Source organism: Brachycentrus maculatus, unplaced genomic scaffold, assembly GCF_059751285.1.
Source record: "Brachycentrus maculatus isolate JH-2025_06_01 unplaced genomic scaffold, ASM5975128v1 h1tg000315l, whole genome shotgun sequence".
Lineage (NCBI taxonomy): Eukaryota > Metazoa > Arthropoda > Insecta > Trichoptera > Brachycentridae > Brachycentrus > Brachycentrus maculatus.
The window spans coordinates 795,377-811,697 of NW_028281064.1; the positions used below are offsets into that span (position 1 = coordinate 795,377).

The 16,321-nt window shown below is 30.5% G+C and overlaps 2 protein-coding genes and 1 long non-coding RNA gene across 3 annotated transcripts in view; 2 read left to right on the forward strand and 1 right to left on the reverse strand.

Moving 5' to 3' along the window:
- The window catches only part of LOC148304460 (uncharacterized), a 364,266-nt gene that overhangs the window by 162,216 nt on the left and 185,729 nt on the right, over positions 1 to 16,321 (forward strand). The window lies entirely within an intron of this gene.
- The window catches only part of ths (thisbe), a 150,820-nt gene that overhangs the window by 86,874 nt on the left and 47,625 nt on the right, over positions 1 to 16,321 (reverse strand). The gene's annotated exons all lie outside the window — the stretch shown is intronic.
- Positions 12,626 to 14,875, forward strand: LOC148304463 (uncharacterized). The gene is made up of 2 exons (XM_088268211.1): positions 12,626 to 12,860; positions 13,293 to 14,875. Exon 2 carries the CDS (start codon positions 13,310 to 13,312, stop codon positions 14,528 to 14,530), a length of 1,221 nt encoding a protein of 406 aa, XP_088124337.1. The 5' UTR covers positions 12,626 to 12,860; positions 13,293 to 13,309; the 3' UTR covers positions 14,531 to 14,875.

Genomic DNA, 16,321 nt, shown 5'->3' on the forward strand with positions numbered 1-16,321 from the left:
TTTCTCCACCCTCTGCGAGCCCCTTTTTAAAAATTGGTAGCCCACCCTGCAGTCACATAGAAAAAAATCTGAAGTTTAGTTGTCAGAAAAAGATCAACACGATGGTTCATATATTGTATTGATTTGGTTTGTTGAAATTAATCTCTTGAATTTGAACGTCGATTTTAATCAGTCGTAGCTAGCTCTACCACAGGATACTAAAAAGGATTTAATAGCTTTATCTTTATATTATAACGCACACAAATATATTTTGTACACCTTTTGACATAGATATTTTTTTGACATTAATACCTTTGAAAAGTTGATATGTATTCATGATGCTCGATATAATACATACTTATAATGCAATGAAATGTATTTACATATTACAGTTGAATAATTATATATATATATGTAAATTATAAATCTACCGTTTTTATACGAAATAAGGTGGAAGTGTGAGCATTCTAAGACCTACTATTAGGCATTTGGTTAGCACAAGTGATCACTTTATACACTTGTGTAACGTTAATCATTCTGCCTATTAATTATCCATAAGTATAAATTATTAAAAGATTTTTATATGTGCTATTGTTGGATTCCCTTCATAAGTTAGTTGTAATTTTTATAGATTTGGAATTTCGGCTGACATTGATGTACTCTTAACTTTCTTCTCTCGTACATGGGTTTGAATGAAAAAAAAGCAAAATTCATTGTGTACTTCAATAAATAGATATTTTTAAAATACCTATAGGTACTAATTTGTCAGATAATCAAAAATATGCGACGTTCTCGACTAATATGTCATACCGAGTGTGTCTTGATTTGAACGATATATATAGAATTGATGCAATGAAATTATGAGAGATGTAGTGATAGCCATCAAGTGTCATATTGAAGTATCATTGATTCGATACGTTTGTGTGTCTCGAGCATTCCTTCAATAGATTAGAGCGCGGTGTGATCTCGGTACAATTCTCACACAGTGCTCGGTGAGTACTCGGCTAAGAGAATACTCCCAAGTAGTTCATCATAATGAAAATGGTACAAAAAGAACCTTGTGGGAATACGGCGAGATAATAACATTGGGGACTCGAAAATTATTACCTATTGGATATCGCTGATAAAAATGCAGTCAAACTAGTTCAGTGACGCCTAGTTCGGCCGGAGTTCCTGCCTCTCCCTATACATGACCGCCCGAATTAATATCTAATATTTCTGGTTTTCATATTAAATAATCAGTTCTTGTTCATTTTAATTAAGTATTGTGTAGTTGGTTTGTGAGGCCGCTGCTTTAATTAGGAGGGTATTATCAGTGGGCGAACGGTACATGTATCGGGAGAACATAGGGACGGCGGACAGCTGCTGATGGCTGATCACTCGGGCTAGCGCCACGCTGCCTGCATCACGCCACACTGCATCTCGTGATGTGTGACCCACTTCGTCGTGTGAATGCCCAATGGGACTAATTATCTTCACAATTTTAGAAATTATTAAATAGATATCCTATCCTAAGTACCATGGTATAGAAAACCACTAAGACCCAGTATTTAGTCTACTTACATCCTTATTTTGCCAACTCCACGCTTCACTTCCGTATATACTTCCATGACTTTCAAGAAACGCCTAAAACATTATCATTGGAACCAACTGTCCATCATAACTTTCTTCTTTTGTATCTTCTACCTCCCCCCCTCCCCAATTCTCAACTAATCGTACTTCCTTTGCCTTCCTTGTTTTCATCAATTTACAGTTTCATCAATATATAATGTTTTAATTATTTTTTCATTCCTACTGCGATTAATTTTATTTTTTTGAAAGCGGCATTACACAAAGTTAACGATGAATGATAAGGAGAGTTTTATATTACCATACCACAAAGTTAACAATACTTTCAATTTACGAAATGATTTTTTTTTCGTTTATATTTATGAACAAGCACTATAAGTCCGTTTTTTGGAGGTATTAGTACTAAGCAATGATTCAACTAATATACATATGTACAATATACATTCAGTACAAGAAGCTTAAAAAAACTTATTCAATATGTAATCCAAAAAAAATATTCATACTGATTTTGGATGATTCCATTTGTAGCTCACACTGTTGTCGTCCGGAGTGGACGTATTCGCTGCGCAATGCTCAATAAAAGTAACATTTAGGAGTTGGGTTTTTTTCCGTTTTTTAAATCAAAATCACATTTTCATATGGTGTACGGAGTGCGTGGAAGTTTTTGGTATTGTACGAGAAGGGTAATTATCTATAATCTAACTATGAGTATTTCAATGATTTAGAATAAGTACATATACCCTGATGCTGATAAGGTTCTTGTTGAAACCGGTTGGAAAAAGTGACCAATAAAAAGTGGTCAAAACAAAATTGTTTTATTTTATAAAGTTTATAAAATGTGCCACAAAGTTTCAGTAAAAACAATCAAGAAACAAAAAAAAAAATGCTAGTATCGATTGTCAATTTGTAGAATTCTATCTAAAATTAGGAAAATATTTTTGTTCACTTTTCTAAGAAGGCGTAACAATTTTTACACATACGGTTTTTTTAAATTGACTATTTACGTAAAATTTATAAATAAAGGATAAACTAAAATAATTAAATGATTTCATTCCAAGAATAGTGTATTTGCATTGAAGACCAGTGGAAAACATTATTTGGAAAGATCATCTATAAAGGAATGATTTTACGCAGAAATGGCAAGTTTATATTACAAGCCTATGTGTAATTTTAATAGATTCATAGAAATATGAATAAATTTGGAATATGTAAGAAGTGTTTACGTAGTAGTGTCATGTAGTAGTAGTGTGATGTAAATTGTCTTGATTGAACAAGGCTCGTGACTTCTGCGAATGTCAAACTCGGATAAATACACAATAATTGAGAAATCAAATGTGGATCCTTGTAAATTAGTTAAAGGTAAGCGGTTTAATCGACGAAGCGACATACATTCCGCGAATTCCTGTCGGTGTCCATAACAATATTGCAGGCATCGGTATTTAGTTATTATTTTTACGATGCTACGATATCGACGGGCTAGTTGCACTTGTTGCACGAACGCAAGCGAGCTGCAGACCATATCAAGCTTTAGTTTTTTTACATCTCTACGTAGATGAAGGAAGCTTGGGCATTTAAGGGCTTAAGACCGTCATAGGCTTGGTTAAGTGATCATTTTACACACGTGCAACATTCACCATTCTACTCCCGATTGATAACCACAGTAATGGTGATAAACAACCATCCAATGCATGCAAAAAAAATTGAGCGCAGAAAGACGTCTAAATTTGAATTTGAACGTTCGAGATCTCAGCCTTAACATTTTGAGTGTGTTCAAATACTCATTAACATATTTAGGGTTTCTCCACTTAGGGGTTATTTTTTTTCATTTTTTGACGTGACATGACAGGGCTTATGGCCTGTCATAGGCTGGTTAAGTGATCACTTTACACACGTGCAACATTCACCATCTACCCATGATCTACTACTCAAACTTCTGGATAAATGATCAATCTCACGACACAGTAAAAATGAGTCACAACAGCCATCTTCACCCTCGCCAATAGCCAAATTCGTAAAAATTTTAACTAAGACATTTATTTATTATTTTTTACGTTCATTAACATTTCCCATTTTATGCTTCATACGTTAAGCTATACGTATACTTTGCGTTAGTGAAACTCTAATTTAATTCTCCCAGCAAGTTACTGTTTGGCCCACATTAGATTATTTCTCCTGTTCCCAACATAGATAAAAAAAAACATTTTTTTGTTAAAAGAAACTAAATAAACCTTAAATGTCTATTAAAAAAAACCTTAACATAATAAGCAAAGTAAAAAATAGATGCAATTCCCATTTTAAAAAAAAACCTACCCTTGTATTTGTAGAGAGCAATCTACTAAAATTCATGTAGCTTGCAGTTCGAAGTGCCATAATTTCAGGCGATATGCTAAGAACTTCCGAGAATACAGATTAACAGTTCATGGACAAACTTGTACAGTACAAATATCAAGAGTTTGGTTCTTGAGAATTATTATTATTGAGGAATGTAAATGTATTTACATACGTACACAATGAAGTCTTCAGTTTATGATATATTTATATTTATCGTACATTTTTTTCAAATTGTGCAGTTAAGTTGTAGGTACACTCAACTTAGGCACTTGTAATACAAACGTGTTAAAAAAATATACAGTATTAATACTATCATACGTTTATCTCAACAACGACAAAAAAACTCTTTTTTGTTAACTTGTTGATCATATGTCTATGAAATAACTCGACACTGCCTAGATCACCCTAGAAGGGTCTAAAGCCAAAAAAGAAGAAGAAGAAGAAGAAGGTGTATATAACTAAAATTCCACACTACGTATGAATGTTATTTATTCATTTGGAATGCGAAAATTTGCGGAATAACATGAAAATACAATAAAATAAAATAAAACATATAATTAAATGTAACTTTGTTTTAAAATCACTTTAAATATTTTATTATAACTTAATTATAATGTCTACCGGTTTCGAAGCTATTCGCTTCTTTATCAAGACTGATTAATACTTGAACAGTCTTGATGAAGAAGCGGCTAGCTTCGAAACCGGAAGACATTATAGTTGAGTTATAATAAAATATTTATAGTGATTTTAAAACAAAGTTACACTTAATTATAAAATGGAAAATCACAAAGTAAGTGCTTCAAATATAAATTATAAAAAAAACACATGTATAATACCACTTTTTGAATCTATGTATTAATGTAAACACGACTAGACACGAGAGCTACATGAAGAAATTAAGAAAAAAACAGGAAATTAGTAATTAAAAATTTATTTTTCCGAAATTCCTCACCGTAGTACGAGCATGCAACTCCGAGTGGCGTTATCATTTTTTCCTATTACAATTGTTAATTCGTAATACCAACATTTCCTCCTCCGTTTCCACTACTTTGAGCAACATCGGGAAATGATATAAGAAAGAAAAAAATATATTTTATTTTTCTTTAAAAATATTATATTTTAAGTATTATTATTATTTTTAATAAAAATCGAGTTTGTCTGTAAATAAATTCATTCAACCCCTTTTCCGCACCCCAATGGTGCATAGGGCACTGCATTATAAACACAGTGTTATCTTGATCATTAACACACGAATGAAATGTGATCAGCCTTCCGCTTCAGGTACCAGTCCAGGGTAATATTGAATAAATATTAGAGTGAAAAAATCACTTCTATTTATTTGACCCCCCCTGGGAATCGAACCCGGGACCTCCAGAACGGCAGCCGAGCGTGCTGACCATTACACTACGGAGGCGGACAAACAATTATTTTATAAGCGATTGTCACCTCCCCGATGTAAGAAAAATCATTTTATATCAAAGTATGATCAAAAGTCAAGTTTCTTGGGAAACCCGGTGCGGTCGTTTCAATCAAAACGATTAACCATGATTATATATTGCTGCTGTTTGTGCTACAAATTGAGCATGAAACGGCTAAATGATAAATGTAATGCATAGTGATTCGAGTCAGGCTCTTGAACAGAATTATCACTGTAATGAACGAGACTACCGTAGCAGTCGCGATAGTCGGCGCACGTTTACATAAAGTCGACTTGTTCCTTACTAATTGTAATAAAGCTTGTTAACCCTTATCTTGGTAGGACAATGAGTGCAAAAAAATATTGTAATTTTTTTGTTTTGTTTTCTTATTGTTTTATTTTATTATAAGTATAAGAGGTAATGAGGGGATCCCGAGCGGTGGGGACGAAGTGTCGGCCCCTGTCCGTACATCCTCCTCCCCCCTCATTAATTGAATAGAGCATTATTTATTTCTTCAGAAATATTTTGAAGATTTTCCTATATGTGCAGCTGACAGAGAGTCCCTCAGGACTCTATAACTGCTGCGGGTGGATGGCAGGCTCAGATTCCAAAAAAAAGTGCAAATAAAAAATATATGTTAAAAAAAATATTTAAAAAAGTTCATATAATTTATATTTGAAGCAATAACTTCGTGATTTTCCATTTTATAATTAAAATGTAACTTTATTTTAAAAACACTATAAATATTTTATTATACCTTAAATATTATGTCTACATTATATATACATTATATATATAACAGGTAGACATTATAAAACAAAGTTGCATTTTAAATATTAAAAAAAAGTTTATGTGGAGTTTTTAAACTTTTCTCTTATGAGCTACAATGTTGTCTTTATTTATACGTATTTTACTAAAACTAACTAACTTATGTTTGTGATGCATTTTTCACATTTATTTCCATACCTTGCGAAACTGGCGTCACGGGTTCGATTCCCGCCAATTGCAAAATGAATTACAGAAATATTTATTTTCAAATGGTCTGGGCATTTGTGTTGTATTTTTCATATTCACCTTCCCTATCCTTACTATCCTACCTGCAGACAAGCCTCTAAAATAGACGCTTTGCGGGTCATTCCTTAAAAAAAAATCCTGCAGACAAGACTCTTCTTTTTTCATCATCATTTTTCATGTCATTTCTTCTAAAAATAGGGGTTTTGCATGTTATTCTTAAAAAAAACCTTCACGCTGCTTCTCCACAGAGGTAGGCAGAGAGAATAGAACGTCACAACACGTTGTATTTGTAAACCATCTACGCCTTTTTAATATTAATGTATCTCCTTATACATCAAGATAATTTATTAGAAGAAGATATTGATATATTTAATTTGCAGATTATTGTGCATCTTTTGTTGACCACCATTTTCCTCCGATATGACGGAGGATGGGTCCATTTATCCTGATTCCTAAGTAATGATTATGGCTAAACGAGATTAAATTTTACCAATTTATGTGTTTATTATTTTAAATTATATAAAATATACTATGGCCACTTTTCAATACGATTGCAAGAAAGGGGTTAAAAGCCTTTCAATGCATCCGTTACCGATACATGAGTTATATTGTAGCTGCGATCGAGTTGTTAAAGAGCTTTTAAAAACATATACTTGTAAAACAATTAAACAGCGTTTATGTTTATATGAAAAACCATGATGAAAAACAAATTAAATTTACAGCACAGTTTTTTAAACTGATCAATTACAAAACATAATTCATAAATTAAATTAACGTATATTTGTGCAAGTGACATCTAGGCTGTCCAAACTTAAAACTCAGTAAGGGACATTTTTTGTTGCATTTTTGGACTAAGTAGAATCTACTTAGGCCAAAAATGCAAAAAAAACGTACTTCAAAAAAATGTCCCTTATCGTGTTTTGAGTTTGGACAGCCGATCTGTTTGACTGAAATTTAAATCCTTGTAATTTGATTTATATTTAGTACTATTTTTTCTTGGTACATTTACATTTCATATAATTAATAAAGAACTTTATCGTTTTTACCACTTTTATTTTATTTGACTTCTGACTGAATTTCATCGTTACAGACATCATCTGACTGGTTGTGTAAAAAAAATATAGTTATTGTTTTATTATATAGATTTTTTATGATATGAAATTCCCTTGATAGTAGATTATGAGTTTGGTGAATTCTCGATATAGGAGATTCATTCATATTAATAAATTAAATATTCATTCTTCTTACCCTTATCTGCACCTAATGGTGCATAAGGCACTGCATGGTTTCTACGTAATGTTACTTACGCGAAAGCAAGGTGATCACTATTGCGCTACAGGCATAAGTCCAGGGTAATCAGAAATAAATATTAGAGTGAAAAATCACTAATACATATTTATTTCAACCCCCCCTGGGATTCGAACCCGGAGCCACTAAAACGTTAGCTTAACATGCCAACCATTACACTGCGGAGCCGGACAAAAGATTCATAAAAAGGTGTTTAAAAATAATAATAAAATTGATGTTGCATATTGAATAAAATAATAAAACACCGTAATAAACACTATTGTATACTCAACGTCTGCATCATTCGTTCCGACCCATAAATATCCCACCAAATAGTTTAACAAAAATATGGAAATGTGCGCAAATTATTTTATTGTGTTCATATTTAGTAATAAATTACGCTAAACTATTTTAATTGAGCAAGAATCAAACGTCCGATATTAATTTATTATTATTATCTTGATTTAGGTATATAATTGAGCAGATAATATATAAAATATCACAAAAATGCGAGATAAATCACCGATTAAAGTGATATACACAAAATTCGAGACAAAAGGAATCGTAAAATATCATCAAAGTACAAATGAGGAACGGCAAATTATTTAAATATAAAATATTTTAATTTTGTACGTGTGCCTACACGACGTAACGCAAATTTCGCACCATAAATTTTAAACATCAGTTGTTAAATTTGCCTAATACATTATTTTTCGTAATTGTTTAAGCAAATTCTGGGGAAACGGGGAGTCTTAAAATTTTTTCATTTTTTAATTATTTTTAGATTTTTAGACACATACGACATAAATGAAAGTATATACATATTAGTCGGCCACATGCCACGGATGGACATTTATTACTGCCAATAATCATAATATATTTCTTTTAAATTTAAGTTTTACTTAGTAAATATCACTATTTCTTAAATCTATACAGTAATACATCGAAACCCGTGTCATAATACTTTAATTTACTAAGTAAAACTTAAATTAAAAATGGATAGGTTTTAGTTTCAACTAAGCGACTGCTGAATCGATTAATGAAATTATAATAATTCTAGATATTTTTGGTGTAAAGTTATGGTAGAAACACATGGATCGAATCCCGAGTCCTAATATCGATACATTCTGCAGGAAGATGCGTAGGTCGGTATAAGGACCGTATATCATCCTGAAAGTCGGAGTTTTAGGATGGGTGAATTGTGCTACCTATGATTCTATGGAGTTTGATGCAGCTAACTCAATGAGACTGCCATTGGTTAGATACAGGAGCATGGAGGTGTTTCTCGGAGAAAAGTAAGATCATACCTAAGTTCAGGAGAAATAACATAAAATTATGAAAACTGAAAATTTTCAAGAAATCTACACTATTTATATTTATAGATCCATAAATGGTTACGTACAATGACACCGACGTGTATACTATGAGCGGATTACGTAGAGAAATGTCAATTTTCTTAGAAATGAAGTCCAATTCACACTTGAGACGATGATTGGCGGATAAACAAGTTAATTTACCGCAAAACAAACATGTCTGTTCTCAAGATCACCGCATAAGTTCACAATGAACATCGTACATATAAATTGGCGCCAATCGCTTGCAAGACAGGCGCCAAAATGCGTTAATCTCGGCTCGAATATTTAAACAAAACATGGAAAGATATTGTCGGTAAATCTTCAATAAAACGCGTGGAAGATTTAAGGTTTATGTGTGCTCGTTTGACATTTTCAGCAAGGACTTCTAGAAAATACTCGGAGTGGCTTTTCATGTCGGCAAAGTCGTGTCTTTTTCGATTGTTAATCTCAAAATCAAAAACTCGAAGACAAAAAAAAACAAAAGCAAAAACTTTTATCGTTTTTTTTACCTGCTGCCTTTCTTATTAAGTTTTTTTTACAAGTATTTTTTTTTTAAATTTGAGTTTTATTAAGTAAATACCAAAGAGTTAAATCATTCATGTTTTACTTAGTGGTATTTACTAAGTAATTTTTTTATAAAAAATTAATAGATTTTGCCACAAAGTGACTGCAGAATAAATTAATGAGATTAAATCATTTTTATCGGATTTACAATGTTATTTCATATGAGGTACATCAATACATTATAGTTTGAAAGAATAATTGGTGTTTTTGTGATAAACAAAACTATTTCAACTCAAAACTTCAAAACATGTTCAGGTAAATTTGAACGATGTTTGTCTGAAAATAGCAGATAGAGAGTCAAACTCAAAGTCCGCCACACTTACTACGGGACCATAGACACACCATAATTTAAATATACTGCATTGGTTTAAACATATAGGTCCAGTGCCTTGAATTTTACATTAAATCTCAAATTATTATACTACTGGCCACTATCCGCATCCAATGGTGAATAGGGCACTGCGTCAAATAAATGCAATGTTAATTTGATCGTTTATTATTTTTAATCAAAGTGATCAGTCATACCCTTCTAGTACCAGTTAAAAGTGACTAAATAAATATTTCATTATATATATATATATATATATATATATATATATATATATATATATATATATATATATATATATATATATATATATATATATTTATATATATATAAATATATTGGGAGAGAGTATCATTGGGCAATAAATTATGATGGATATACATCAAACGTATTTTATTTATTTTTTTTACAAATATTATTATTTTTTTATAATAAATATTTTTTCTCCTTTTAAAATACTACGTTTTCTTACTTCCGATATGATGACAAATATTTCACATAAATTAATGGCTTTACAAGTCCTTGATTTCTTGAACCCAGTAGTATAGTATCGGCTTTATGATCAATTATCGTTATATGACGATCATACTATCAGTGGAGCTTTCCGATATCCAGGATATATGGCATATTAAAAGCGAATACCCAATAATAATAAATTATGAACATGCATAAAGTTAACTTGCCACGGCTGTCTGTCTGAGGTTAAGGACTATAAATCAGAAAGTTTGATTGTAAAGCGGCATAAAAAGAGTGCAAATACATCTGTTTGTTTGCGCTGGAATAAGAGCGAATGTCATAATAATGACAGACGAATGTGCGGAAAAACTATGTTTGATGTTCGAATGGTGAAATAAGGAAATAATGCAATGCTGAGACAAGAATTATCGATAAAATTAAGAAAGGTGGGTTGAGATGGTTTGGACATGTGGAACGTATGAGTGAGGAAAGAACGGTTAAACAAATTTATAAGGCGAATGTAGTTGGAAAAAGGAGCAGAGGAAGACCGAGAAAAACACTAAAATTCTTCCTACAATTCATATGTTATCATAAATTACGCTTCACAGAAAAAATGAAAGCAAAGGACTTTGAAGGAAGAAGGCTTTTAAATTCCAATTTAAATACAATTATTAACACCATTAAAGTCTTAAAAGATTCAGCATATAATGTTACTCTTAAAAATTAATTTAATTACTCTTAAAAAATTTGCGTAGCAAGTTTAAAATTGATATGCTCATCTACAAAAATGTTTTATGTGAAATAATATTTTCTTGGAATTTCAACGAGACGGATGTAAGATTTATATCGCAAAATTGTTGGGCAAATATTGTGTCACACATCAAATTATATCGGTGCACATATCATATGTGTAAAGTATACGAATAAACATTGTTAAAAAAAAGTTTACTGAAAGAATGATTATTTATAAATATTAATTTATGAACTTAAATTGCTGAAAAAAAATGTTTAAATGTTACTATGACACCATACTTGTATTATGTCAGTCTGAAAGTCGAGGTTAATTTGAGTTCGTTTGTGAAATGATGGTACTTGAATGACCCAAAAACCTTATATTTTCTCGATTGCTTTGTTTTACATTCTATGTTTCTCTTTTCCATCATGATGGACCTCTACAATTTTAAGCTGGAGATCTTGGGAGAGTAAAAGAGGCCTCAGAAGACCGTAAAAAGATGGTGCGACAACATAGTCGCTGTGGGGGGTTGCAAAGGGGGCCGCGAAAACTGGCGGCAAGCAGCAAACGACCGAAAAAATGAAAGGATACGGAGAAGGGCTATATCCAGCAGTAGAGGACAGAAGGTTAAAGAAGAAGGAGATGATTACTCAAAAGTTCTTTTATTTTTTAGGTTCGACATAAAATATGCATAATTTGCCTGGACTAATGGGTCTATGGGCATGCAAGTGAATTAATTTTTTGACCATTCCACAAAGTTAACAATGCTTTTCATTAACGATTTTTTTTCAAAGATTATATGTCTTTACAGCGAATAACTAACAAAATAAAGAAAAATGTTTAATATAGGATTATTTTTTTGGAACAAAATATTTTTTCTTCTGTATTGATAGTGTTTACAAACACATGAATAATATAATATGTCCTTATATCCTTATATGATTATATGATTAAATGATTATCCTTATTTTAAACAATCCACATATGGTGAGTTATGGGCTGTAGGTAAGTAAATAAATATTAATGCATGCACACTTGTGGCTTTTGGATTTTTTTCTTTTTTTATTGATTTGTCAAACTGACCAAAAGTACGTAGATTTTTAAAGTGATTTTTTTATAAAAAGCTCTATCCGGGTGATATCACTAAAAATTGCCTTTGGCTATAGATAATACCGAATTAATTTCTAAGTGCAATGACAACTTTTGAATGGTATCTTAATGACCTCTTCGAACAAGTAGACAAAAAATGTATTTTAATTAATATTCCATTCTTACGTTGGCTTTTGAACACTTTATTTTATGTTAAGTATTGTTAAAACCATTAAAATCCACATTTTATTAAGTACTCATCTAAGTTTATAAAAAATATAATTAAAAAAAGGGGTTAAACCACTAAATATTATATAACAGGGTATTACACTTTGTTATTAGCATATAAATCAATATGAAAAAGTCACAATTGAATGATTTTGTTCTTATTTACATCTTAAAAAAGGGATATTTAAAGAAATTAACTCTAGTCCTGCTTAATAGTAAAATCGCAACGAAGCGTAATATGACGTCAGTACGCTTCTAACCAAGGCCGACTAGAGACAGGCCTGGGCGCACAAGGGTTTTTGAAATGTCACGTGATCAAATCGGTGTTCTAAATTTGCAGTTCGAGCCAAGCGGAGTGCGTCGGTGCGTCCAGTGTTTACAAATGGCCGCGATTGTTTATGTTGATGTTCGTTGTTGCTTTATTTGTGTGTTGTTTTGATATTGAATTAAAAGCATATAAACTTCAAAGTGAGTGATTAGACAGTGAAGTGTATTTGAAAATTGAATTGGTAAGTAATTTTCGTATTTATAACACAATTTCGATGTTTATACGAGTATAAATCTCATTTGACGTTTCAAAACGTTTCAATAAATCGTTGCTACTTTTTTGCTTATATAACAATGCATACTTATTTGTATTTCATTTTTAAGTGTTTATGTAACGTGAATATTGACACGTGTTTTATTTATAACAATACTTAATATTTTCAACAAAATCATTATTTCACATTTGAGGTTATATTTCGCTTACGAATCCATGAGCTTACTCACGAGAGATGATGTCGACTCAAATTTCTGTTCGTTTTCGTTATCATATTAAATTATTGTATTAAACATACACTATTCATGTTGAGTTTATCCAAGATAACCAAACGATAACCTCGGATGACCAAACTTAGCATTCTTAAATTCCTACGCTTAATTTCTTTGTTTCATTACAGGTGGTTTACAAAACAAAATGGGGAGATGTTGCAGCGTTTTTGGATGTAAATCCAACTACCGCTCTCAAAAAGAAAATGTATCCACATTTGCTCTTCCAAAAAACGATGCTCTACGGAAAAAATGGCTTTGTCGGATTCCTACGGATTTTTCTGGAATAAAAAATCCATATGTTTGCATCAAGCATTTCGAAGAATCCATGATTATACGAAGCGACAGATGCACAGTACGCGAGGAAGCTATAGATGTGCCTCGCAAAATTCCCAAGCTTCGTGAGGGAGCAATTCCTACAATATTTCCGAGTGCTCCCAAATATCTATCCACCGCACCCCAATCAACTAGAAGACTCGCTGATGTGGAGACATCCCGGATGGAGATCGCTCTTCAAAACAGCCTCGATGACCTAAGGAAGCTGAATGAAGCAAAATCCATAAACAGTTTAGACGATTTAACTAAGACCAATCAAATTAAACCAGAATGGGTTTTAACGGAGACAGCGTTACAAAGAGTTTTGTGTTTAATTGACTTAAATGATGCGCCTTGTGTTTTGGGCGCTATTAAAGTAGTGAGTGATTTAAATATACATTTATATTTAGGTAATAAGTTAGTAAGTAAAAGTCGTCATCCGAGAAATGTGAGTATAATCAAAAACGTAGATGATTTAAGTGACGTGATAAATTTTATTGAATCCTCTATCCATGACATTACCATCCCCGCCATTGATTTAAATGATGTTCTAATTATGTTGCAATCACACTTCCCAGATAGTGATCAGAGAATTATGTTCATTATAGAACAAATTAAGTATGCCGCTACCCTAAAAAATCTCCGTCGATACAGCGGGAATACTTTGATATTTGCAGCGTCAATGTTTGTACACTCCTCGGCTACGTATCATATGTTATTTAATACTAATTATTTGTGCATTCCTCTTGCTACAGCATTGGTATGGTTTAGTTTGCAAACAATTTTAGATTATTGTCCTGATGTTTTTATTAGTGGCCAGAATCAACTCTATATTTTAAATAAGATAAGTGTTTCTAAATTAAATTATTATTTCTTGAATCAAGGTGATTTTTTAAATGAATGTATTTGTAATAAGACTTTGCTAATAATATTAGAAAATATTTGCCATAGAACCTGTAAAATCCTTTTAAGTAACTTAGCAAAAATCAAAAATGATGAACTTGCTGCACAAAGTTGTTCGGGATCAAGTAGAAAAGTACTAAAATTTTATTAGTTTTTTCTCATCCATAACCATCAACTATCAAACCTAATGTGTAAACTGTTTGAGTAAATTAATGTAACATGTCTTTAAATTAAATCCTTCACATAACATAAATCACATATTCTCAATTGTCAATTTAACAAAATTGAAGCATTTTGTTAAATTGAGTAGTACAAGATTAAATGCAAATGTTGTAATTGAATCGACTTATATGGTCACCAATATTAAGAAATTTACTTACATAATTATAAGCTTCTTTTCATGTCCAATTATTTTTCCATTTGATATCTTATGCTTAAAATATTTGTGTTGAATAGATTTTTTTCAATTACTGTTATATTACATGTTTTTAATGTTAAATGTGTATATGTATATACATATATATATATATATATATATATATATATATATATATATATATATATATATATATATATATATATATATATATATATATATATATATATATATATATATATATATATATATATATATATATATATATATATATATATATATATATATATATATATATATAATATATATATATATATATATATAAATATATATATATATAAATATATATATACATATATATATATATATATATATATATATATATATATATATATATATATATATATATATATATATATATATATATATATATATAAATATATATATTAGAAATAATTATATTCTTGATGCATGTCTTTTATGGTGAGATTATAGCTTTGTGGTAATTTCTGTCCATTTTAAATTTTAATTTTACTTGGTAAATGCAACATTTTCTTGATGTCATTATTATAATTTACTTGTATAATTTACTGTAGGTTCCATTACTATTTTTGTGTTTTTGAGTATGATATAGTATATTTTATATATATATATATGTATATATATATATATATATATATATATATATATATATATATATATATATATATATATATATATATATATATATATATATATATATACATGTATATGTGTATGTGTGTGTATATAAGAAAATAAATAATGCCTTTTTATGTAATATCAATTCGTTTTATTTTTACCTTTCCTTTTTTGTATAAACTGTTATCATTTAAACATCTGGATTTTCGAAAATTGTAGGTTTAAAACTTTAAAAAATAATCCGAAATTCCACTCGCATATCGCACGCGGACAATAGCACTGACTTCGTAATTCGGCGTTTGCGCGCCCAGGCCTGTCTCTAGTAGGCCTTGGCTTCTAACTGCACAACTCATCTGCTTGATAGAAAGCGAGTTATGTTCACAGTGGATTTTGCGTATCCTATTCCAAGTATTTACTCCTAGGAGTGAAAAGTGATAGAAACATTTTTGTGTAACAGTACAACGGCATTGGTAACAACTTACCAAAAAAACCTGAAAATTTAAAATTGATTACTTGTTTTTAATTAAAATTTTACTTGGAAAATACCAATATTTCTTAAAATCTATTGTGATACATGTTTTGATGTATTCCGAATCATTTTCAAACACTGTTTTATGTAAAATTCATCGAAATACGTGTCACAATGGATTTTAAGAAATATCGGATTAACCAATTAAAACGTAAATTAAAAATGGATAGATTTTACCAAAAAGTGTCTACCGAATCTAAGTATGAAATTATTGACTACTAGTGTTGGGATATTTATAAACAATAATAGAATTTGTAAAAAAAACCTTTACATGTATGTACTGTTTGTTAAATCGGTTGTTCCTCCTGAGTGAAAATATTTGGCATATTATTTATTACAACGTAATATTTTATTAACTAATTTAATTTCGATAAAAT

What these genes read in the sequence shown, in the direction of transcription:
- LOC148304463 (XM_088268211.1), top strand. Translation starts at nt 13,310, where the DNA reads ATGGGGAGATGTTGCAGCGTTTTTGGATGTAAATCCAACTACCGCTCT.